This window comes from Dreissena polymorpha, chromosome 11, assembly GCF_020536995.1.
Source record: "Dreissena polymorpha isolate Duluth1 chromosome 11, UMN_Dpol_1.0, whole genome shotgun sequence".
NCBI classification, from domain to species: Eukaryota; Metazoa; Mollusca; class Bivalvia; order Myida; family Dreissenidae; genus Dreissena; species Dreissena polymorpha.
This window is the reverse complement of record NC_068365.1, coordinates 36,247,951-36,258,253: the sequence shown is the minus strand read 5'-3', so window position 1 is coordinate 36,258,253 and position 10,303 is coordinate 36,247,951. Positions and strand designations below refer to the sequence as shown.

General features: G+C 33.3%; 2 protein-coding genes across 4 annotated transcripts in view; both read left to right on the top strand.

Moving 5' to 3' along the window:
- The first annotated feature begins 266 nt into the window (after positions 1 to 266).
- LOC127849761 (hemicentin-1-like) overlaps positions 267 to 10,303 on the top strand; it is a 57,391-nt gene continuing 47,354 nt past the window's right edge. Inside the window, exons 1-4 of the mRNA XM_052382512.1 lie at positions 267 to 378; positions 550 to 840; positions 1,091 to 1,363; positions 2,015 to 2,293. Of these exons, the coding sequence (XP_052238472.1) occupies positions 312 to 378; positions 550 to 840; positions 1,091 to 1,363; positions 2,015 to 2,293 (910 nt within the window). The 5' untranslated portion in view covers positions 267 to 311. The remainder of the gene's footprint in view (positions 379 to 549; positions 841 to 1,090; positions 1,364 to 2,014; positions 2,294 to 10,303) is intronic.
- LOC127850076 (uncharacterized) lies at positions 4,799 to 8,533 on the top strand. Of its 3 annotated transcripts, XM_052382826.1 has the most exons (7): positions 4,799 to 4,994; positions 5,215 to 5,236; positions 5,394 to 5,419; positions 5,834 to 5,893; positions 6,033 to 6,092; positions 6,341 to 6,396; positions 6,708 to 8,533. In XM_052382826.1, exons 1-7 carry the CDS (start codon positions 4,850 to 4,852, stop codon positions 6,831 to 6,833), a joined length of 495 nt encoding a protein of 164 aa, XP_052238786.1. In that variant the 5' UTR covers positions 4,799 to 4,849; the 3' UTR covers positions 6,834 to 8,533. The 3 variants fall into 3 exon arrangements, with proteins under 3 accessions (XP_052238786.1, XP_052238788.1, XP_052238789.1); XM_052382828.1 differs by lacking the exon at positions 5,834 to 5,893; XM_052382829.1 differs by lacking the exon at positions 6,033 to 6,092.

Sequence of the window (10,303 nt, the reverse complement as noted above, 5' to 3'; positions counted from 1 at the left end):
GCTTTCGATGCAATCGAGCTAAACTAAATAGGTTTGAACTGAATTGTTTAAAACGTGATTATTCGAAAACCTTGTCTGAACATAAATGCCCCACGTGCGTAACAATAGATGTCATTTGTTAAAACTGCACGGGTTTTCAGATGGACCAGACAAGCCCGTTTTCAAAGTACACGGACAATACATAAACTCAACCACTGTTGGTGTAAGTAAATTGGTACAATGAACGTTCTCAAACAAATGGGGCGTGGCTTAACTTTACGAACATTGGCCGCAATAGCGATGGGAAATTCACATGTACTTTGGAAAATCAAATGAAAGCCTCAGACAACTACGAGCGATATGGGAGAAACGAAAATTATCTAAATTTGGAAATTCTCAGTAAGATTTATTTATATTTCAATCCTTGTTGAAAGTAATATTTTTTGATTACCTACTTAATGTGATAAGTTTGGTTGACATTATATTGTTATGCATGTGTGTTGGAAACGTATATTTGTATTATAACACATGTATTAGGAATACTTATATTTTAACATAATTATGTATTAGCACCACCAACGGCACCAACCATAAGTTACAACGGTAATCACATTCTAAAGAGTATCACCATCATCGAGGGAAAAGACTATGACTTTTACTGTACTAGTGTCGGAAAACCATCACCTCAGATTAATTGGCAACTGTTGAATAGAACGACTGAACATCACGTATTACAAATCCGTAATGTTGGCGCATTACAAAACACGACAATCAAATGTTGCGCCAAGAACCACATGATACCAGCAGTTGGTGTTCCGGAGCATGGATCTGAATGCAAACATCTAAATCTGAATGTTTTACGTAAGTTAAAACTTTATCAAAATTCCATCTTATCTTTCATATTTGCTTTATTATTGACGTAAAATAATTATTCCTAAAATTTAAAATCTTAGACTTACTGAATGATATTTCTACATCGGCATTATCATGTAAATCTGGTAAAACTAAAAAGAAGGAAATTTGACCACTAGTAAGATGATGTCGGCATTATTCTTTCTTTTTTTCATAATATAATTAATACAGAAAATCTAAATAATTGTAATGTTTCCAGATAAACCAAAGTTTGCTTTCAATGACGCGTATGCTGTAACAGAGAACGATTCGTTCAACATAACATGTACAAAACAAAACATTAACACGGTTATCACGTGGCTGAGGCAAGGAGACGAGGATTGGTCAGAGAGCCACAACACAATATACTGGACAGAAGTCAGAAGGGAGAACGCTGGCAATTATACCTGCAAATTACGATATTTGATCACGGATTCGTTTAATCATTCCATCAGCGGCGACTCTGAACATTCATTCCATTTAAATGTTGAATGTAAGTGATTAGTGTCTAATATTATTGCATGATTTACTTCTATTTGTTTTTAATGGGACGTAGATTAAATTCGTACGTTTAAAGTTAATGGCATGTAACAAGGCACACATTGTAGATATTTATATATGTATACTATATACTCCTCAAAGTAAGCTCGAGCTCATTTATACGAGTTCGCGAGAGAAATCATTTTATTTGCGAAGTAGTTGTCTTGTCTTTTCATTACATTTTCTCGCTCTGTGGAAAGGGAATTTAAGGTATGTGCGTAAAGTGTCGTTCCAGATTAGCTTGGCAGTCTGCACAGGCTAATCAGGGACGACACTTTGCACCTTAACTTGATTTTTGCTAAAACTATACTCTCTTTAAACGAAAAATATCATTTAAGCGGAAATAGTGCGGACTGCTTAGGTTAATCTTGAACGACACTTTAATCCCCCTTTTCACAGAGCGATGCTCATTTATATGTTAAAAGCATAAGCTTGACATAAGTCTGGGAAACAATATGCATATATACACGTATGTTTTATTTGATAACTTTATTACGGTACGTAAATAAGATGTAAAATAGGAAAGTTTACTTTTTGAAAAAATTTTGGTTCCCATAGTTTTAATCAGTTTAAATTAAAAACATATTTATAAATAACACTGTAGATCCAGCGAGTGTAATTAACTTTGAGGCTGTGGGACACAGTGACTCTGTCGTTGTAAATGAGAACAAAAGCGTGACCTTCAGATGTAACGCCACAGGGAATCCTAGTCCAACGATACGAATAAAGAACAACAATCGTGTACTAAAGCAACGAAATGCGATTTCTCTCGGAAATAAGGAAATCATGACATGCGCACACACGGGAAAATATTCGTGCTATGCCAGGAATATCATAAACGAAGAAGAGTCAACATCTAAAGACATCGACGTTTTCGTTATGTGTATGATTTTGTTTTTAAGTTGCCTTATACATTAATATATATGCACATTATTTTTATACAACTTGTATGTACGATCTTAATGATATATTTAGTAAAGTCATGTTTAAATTCACCCTTAATTGTGAAAGTTTTTATATATATCCCATTTGTGTATGTCGATGGTTTTCTTTAAGGCTCCCCACGACCTGCTTCAAACATGCTTTCAGAGCTCAACTTCACGACTACCCTACATTCAACTGTTATACTGAGCTTCACAGTGATTTCTAATCCAGAACCACAACCTTCAGACTATGTTTGGAAGAAATGTGATGTTGAAGAATCGATTGGACATTTACAATGCTTCTCACTTGTTGACGAAGGGCACTTAAACGTTTCGATAGTTGACTTAACGTCGAATCTAACGATTTCAGATTTCATTCAGCATGATATTGGGCGATATGTGTTGACTGTGCAAAATGGTGTTGGTGACGCATGGAATCAGACGTTCCTCGTCGTGATCAAAGGTATACAATACGTTAGTTCAATATTCTCATGATATCTAACTATTTAAAACGGATTTAGTTTATTTGTTTTCAGGATAAGTCTAGAACTACCATCATAAACACATACAACCAACGAAAATCATCCATGATTGGCATTCCTTTCGTTTTACTAACCTTAACCTGAAAAGAAAGAAATTGTCTTTGAACTGTGTACTTCCATATTGGGTTATGTATTCTTTGTCGCATCAGATAAGCCCGAAGCACCGCTGTTGTTTTATGAAAGCACAGCTCCGCATTCCGTCATTCTAACAACGACTGCAGGATATAGCGGTGGCATCTCACAGTCAATAATACTCCTTTACAAAAACATACACGCTTCGGAATGGATCAAAGTAGATGCGATTAGTGATGTTCCCACAAACTATACATTTTCGTGCACATTGACTGGGTTGGATTCCAACATAAACTACACTGCAATTGCATATGCCAGCAATGAATTAGGGAATTCCACAACTGTGTCGAAAAACTTCACACCTGCGGTACTCGAAAAATCATGTAAGCTAAATAATATGTAGACGCTGTTTCAGTAAAACAATGTGATCTTATTTGCGAAGATGACGAAAATCGTCAATATTATAACTACAAAAAATGATTTTTAACAACTTGTAACTACTATTATAAACACATACAACCAACGAAAATCATCCATAATTGGCATTTTCTTTCGTTTTACTAACCTTAACCTGAAAAGAAAGAAATTGTCTTTGAACTGTGTACTTCCATATTGGGTTATGTATTCTTTGTCGCTTCAGATAAGCCCGAAGCACCGCTGTTGTTTTATGAAAGCACAGCTCCGCATTCCGTCATTCTAACAACGACTGCATGCTATAGCGGTGGCATATCACAGTCAATAATACTCCTTTACAAAAACATACACGCTTCGGAATGGATCAAAGTAGATGCGATTAGTGATGTTCCCACAAACTATACCTTTTCGTGCACATTGACTGGGTTAGATTCCAACATAAACTACACTGCAATTACATATGCCAGCAATGAATTAGGGAATTCCACAACTGTGTCGAAAAACTTCACACCTGCGGTACTCGAAAAATCATGTAAGCTAATTAACATGTAGACGCTGTTTCAGTAAAACAATGTGATCTTATTTGCGAAGATGACGAAAATCGTCAATATTATAACTACAAAAACTGATTTTTAACAACTTGTCGTTAAGATTATCCTACATTGACAAGCAGGCTTCTGTATAATGCATATATGACTAGATGATATAAGGCTGATGAAAACACATTTGCTGAGATTTGTATGACTTTTAATAAGTTCTAATCCCAATGCTTTGCATTGGTCCTTCAAATTTGTAATGTTGTGTTGATTTTATTGCTCAATTCTGTACATGAAATTGGTCAATTGTAAAATACATCAAATAAAATACAAACGGATGGATGACATTAACAAACCTCTCCTGATAGTTCATTGCATTTGGCTTAATTTGTGTATGATGTTTACACCTTAAATGAAGCTCGAGATTATTTATACGAGTTCACGAGATGGCTCATTTTATTTGAAATGTACTTGTCATCACATTTATATTGCAAAAAGCATAAGCTTGACAGAAGTCTGAGAAACAATATTTACATATACACATGCTTTTTATTTGATAACTGTTATTACCGTACGTAGAAAAGCAGACAAGTATAACAGTTTATTTTATGACCATACATTGATTCACATAGTTTCAATAAGTTTTTCATTAAAAATCATATTTATGAATAACAATGTAGATCCAGCGAGTGTTATTACCTTTGCGGCTTGTCATTATAATGTAGCAAGGGTAATTAAACGCTTTCTCTTTTGCTGGTGCTGTTGAGTTTCATTTTGATATCTTTTTCTTTTTGATGGATAGATGAATAGAAGAAACGCATTTAACGGACTACAGAATAGAACCTACAAGACAACTAACCATATTTTGCGATGTATTGTAAACATAAATGTATATGTCTCTACATAAAATATATAAAACAACTTTACATATTGCAAGACGGTGTGTAAAAACATGTACATCTATCTAATAGCTGCCCGTTCTGTATCCACACTCAACCCGGATGTGCTGCTACCGCTAATTGGTGCTGGCTGTGGCGCATTAATGTTCCTCACATTAACGGTACTCGTATGCGTTTGCAGAAAACGGAAAATGCGGGGTATTTGTAATGTACTTATACAATAAATATCGAAATATGTTAAGATGGTCCGCATAAAGAGTTTCAATGTTATAATAAAGCTCATACTACAAACATGTAAAGGAATAATGTTGTGATGTATGGCTGTATGTTGTTCTCCAGGCCGTTAAATACTTTGTTTCACGAACACGTCCATCTTATAAATCGTTGTTTACTTATTTTCATTTTTTTCATTTTTCAGAAAACTCTGTGGCGAACAAAAGGTATTATTCCTGCTGTATTTTCATAATGATTAAATATTGAGGTTAAACATGCTATATACCGTTTAAGAAACGTATATTTCAATTAAGTCAATAAAAACGTGTATTTTTATCGTATGTATTATTTGAAACTATTGTACCGCATGTACGTATGTTTCAGAAATAAACGAAGGACACGAAATGAAGGTAATACTTTAAATTACTGGTTGATACATTGTTTTTGTGGGAGTGATACATTCTGGGCTACGTGTAAGCGTCGATCTGTCATTTAATCATTTTAATCATTTTTAACCTACAGCTCTTTTAATTGACCATTTCAAGGTGGTGACCGCAACCTTAATCATGTTTTATGTGTTATTATTGTTTTGTTTTGTAGGGCAATTGGTCAATTTCCTTAAGTAACAGACTATAGAGTACTTGTAAGAATTTCCTTTCCGATAATGCAAATGGATTTTGTTTATTTGTATATACATGTATTCTTAAACATATGCATCGTTATTAACAGTGTAAAATCGCATTGCTAGTTTGTATGAACACGTTTTTTAATTTAAAAGTGTGCTATTATGTATGTCTTTTAAACTTGGCATAATATATTCATAGATCAGATTTACATTACTGCAGTCGGAGTTTTGGAACATGAACCTCCTACAGCGTCTCAAGGTTAGGCTGTAAATCGTATAGTTTCACTTTTATCTATGAAATAGTTCAACTTTTGTTAATTAGTTCAGTTTGCTACTTTCATGTAGTAAATTATTCAAGTATATATATTAATGTTAAACTCGGCAAAATATAATCATAGATCAGATGTACATTACTGCAGTCGGAGTTTTGGAACATGAACCCCTTACAGCGTCTCAAGGTTAGGCTGTAAATCGTATAGTTTCACTTTTGTCTATGAAATAGTTCAACTTTTGTTAATGACTTCAGTTTGCTTCTTTCATGTAGTAAATTATAAACAGTATATGCCTTTTAAGATTAACTTCATAGACGCATATATTAGAATCGTTAAACATTTTAGAACACGCGGTATACGATGTTGAGTATGTCCATATCAGATGTCTGTTTGATGGTTTACTTAGATTGTTGTAACATTTTGTTTATTATCAGGAAATGGTCAAGTTGGACAAAGCGACACTAGCAGCGTTTCAAATGCTGTTCATAAGGTTTGATATTTTTTATTGCAGTTAAGACGCGTCTAGAAGTTCTTCAGTACTTACTAACCTATTAATCATGTTACATTCATCGTGGCTCGTATATGAAATCTAGAGTGCTCTTTTTACACCTGCACGTGCTTATAAAGTTTATAAACGCATGTTATTTCAAATGTGTAAATGCATGTATTTTCAAATGTGTAAATGCATATTCACAGAATATAAATCAGAAATTTGTTTATAAAATAGTATTTGACATCAAATATATTATTCCTTCCATACATGTGTTTAAATGATTTATATACTAATGACTTACTTTCAAGTTTTCAACATTCAAAGTTCTTCAAGATTCTTCAGAGGTCGAAACAGTTGCGGGGGAAGAGGATAAACACTATGCTGAGATCATTGACTTGTTGGTCGCACCAACAACAACACCAAACTCATTGTAACGATTTGTTCTCAGTAACTTCAAGTTTATCAGTTATACGTTACACTTTAATCGTTATACGGTGATTTGTAAAAACTAGTCTGTCGGTTATCAGATACCATACGTCCGTAAACCACTAGTTCATCTATTACATTCAACCTCAAGTCTTTCAGTAATATCCAGCCATAAGGCTATCGATTATCTGCAACAACACGTTTATCAGTAATATGTTGCATAAAGAATGTCGGTTACCAGTAACAATATGTCCATCTGTTATCTGTAACAATAACTATGTGTAAACACGTGTTTAGCGGCTATCCGTTGCCACGAGTTTATCCCTGTTCTGATACTATAAGTGTATCGTTTAACCGTGACCGCACGTATATCGGTTATGGGTATACGCAAGCAAATTTATTCTTGAATTGGACATTTGTTAACTCAGTGCATTTCTGCACGCAATTTGACTTTGTATATATTATGTGTAGTAGGCAATATTACCAGAAATAAAAACACCATACATAATAATTAAATAAATGTATTCGACCATTAACACTTGTGTTTTCCGATATGTGTAAGAGCTATGCCTGGAACCAGTGATATATGTATGCGAAGATTTGGACACAATAATTATGTTGAACATTAGATGTGAATAAACTTGAATGGTAACATTCGATTGAAAAATTGAATCAGAAAAGCTCCGGTGTGAGTGCCATTTTTGTAAACAACTTTACTGACAGGTAATTACATTTAGTTAAAACTGACTGTGTAATTACAGTAACAGTAATTAATATAAATCAATGTTAATATTGTTTTACATTTATTTATGTAATTGTGCACGAAACGCATGTAAATTTGAGTTTGTGCTTATGTTTTTATAAAGAAATTTCTATCAAATACATCTTAAAATTAACCATTTAAATCGAGTTTAACTTCCAATTTCTTTTAATGAAACGGCCATATGATAATTTATCAATCTTTATAATCATAAAGACGAGTTCATATGTTTTAATGTTTGAATGGACACACACGTATGACTGTAAAAACACAATACGTGTTAATACCCTACTTGTTTATATATTGACGATGGCAACTTCATTTATTAAAAAAATCACCAACATCATATTTGTTATGCTTGTATTCCACCGAATTAAAAAAAAAAGCAGTTGTTTTACACTAAAAAGAATTGGTGACGGTTTCATTACAACACAATTGTTAATTAATGGTTGTATTAAATCAAAATAATATCCGGAAAAGTTGTTTGTCTCCAAAATATTAGCTGAAACGTTTATTTTTTTAACCAAAATATATCAGTACTGGCTGTTTTTCCAAGATAAAATAATTAACGGTTGTATTTCAATACAATAAATCCACAACTGCTTTATATTACCAAAATGATATCAGTGACGGTTGTATTACACACAAATAATGTTGTTACTATAAATAGAGAATAACAGGTTACTGCATGATAGTAATGTAATATATCAGGCGAGGCTTAGAACTAAAATTAATGGCAAGGCTTGCCGAGCCGTTGTTTTATTCCTGCCGAGCCTGATATATTACACAAAGATCAGGCAGTAACGTGTTTTCCTGTTTATCATACCTCTACGTCACACAATGTACAAGCAATTGTGAAAAATAATCACTGCGACGCTGCATTTTGCGGTAATGGATATGATTTTTGGCGCTTGATGTGTTAATAATGTCGCCATGAGTACTTGCGCTTAATATGTGTAAAATATGTTGATGTTTTTGCTGTTTATGTTGCTTTTTGTGTATAATATATATAACATCTTGGTATCTTATTGTTTGTTTTGTTGAATCTGATTCAATTTTACTTGAAATGACGGCTTTATAACTCGTTCCGAGCAATATGAACTATTGCCAAACATTGACTGATATAACTAGTTCCCGTTGAACAGATATAGAAAACAAATAGCTTGCCACGTTGTTTCAGACATATATCCACGTAGCGGTATGTAAAATATACTACAGTGACACATGAAACGTCTAGTAAGATATAGAACATATGCAATATTTGAGTATCTAGCTTTATTATTTGTGAATATAATCTTTATAATTGCAAGGTTACTTCGTTTGTTATTTTTTAAGACATCGTAGAGTTTATATTTTATGAAACATTTTTTTATGTAAATCCTATCGGGATCAGATAATTTAAGGAAGTGTTTCATCACGTTTGCAAAAGCACTTGTGCAAATGAAGCTACACGTTTCAGCTCTACATATGCATCCTGGGGAAGGCTTTATTTCTAGCTGAAAGTATAAGTCAAGTTTTCTTATCAATTGTAAACAAAATTCGACTCCTAACCCCCAATTAACGTGTATTGTAATTAAAAGTACGTAGCTTGCATATTTGTGTTTTTACACGCAATTCAACCTTACCACAGACAAACGATTCGGAAAGTCGCACCGTTGAACGAAGAGAAAAAGGTAAATGACAACATGTTCCCTAATGTGGATGATGAAGTACTTAGTGGAATGTTCTTCAAACGATAGACTAAGCATTAATTCCTTTTGAAATTCGACTATTTTATTTAAAAAAGTTAAATTCGATTTTTTCTACTCTGACTGCAACACATTTTAATATTCTTCTTTGGATTGGCATTTTTCTATTTATTTATATTACTTTTCCAAGATATTTGCATTGTAAATTGTTAATCCGTATGTTCTTTACAATATTCACACATTATAATACTTTGTATACATGTACAAGAAAATGTTAGGTCTGTTTATGTTCGTTCAAATAGTAGGCTAAATACAACCTAATTGCCGACTAGTGTTTTAACAATAACGATTATAATTTATTCTATAAACCGGTTTGTAGTAACACATATGTATTACTGGCTAAACGGGTTCTCTACCGGAAACATAATATATTTAGTTGAAGTATTGGAAAGAAGTAAAGTATAGAGTATCGGAACGCCAATGTCAATATCAAAGTGTTAACTGCTCTGATACTAATATAACTTTGTGAGGATTGGTCATGAAGTCTTGTCTACGGCCATTCTTCGCAAACATCTGATTAAATACGGCAGTTGTCAATTACTGGCATAAATGTGTGCACTTAGTAGCTATCACAGGACAAGTATGCATTGGTAAACTGACCGTAATAAGACGGAAATGCTACTGAAACGGCGAACAATCCAACTAAAAACAACTACACTGTTTCCGCTATGACAACTTGATATAACGTTGTATAACGAAATATGTCTTTTTCCGTCTTAAGACAGAAACATTTTAAGCAATTGCAGAAATATAGTTAACCATTCGTTGGTATTGCTTAGATACTTATGCATACACATGAATGAAATGTTAGATACAGCTAATTATGTTCACATGAAAGTCCATTTATCGGCAGCAATAAACAAACAACAATAGTTATTCATTAAAACCAAACATTTGCGCGACTTCTTTTGAAACACATATAATTTTCGTGACTCATTTACATCGTATGTGAGGTGTGATTCAACAAACG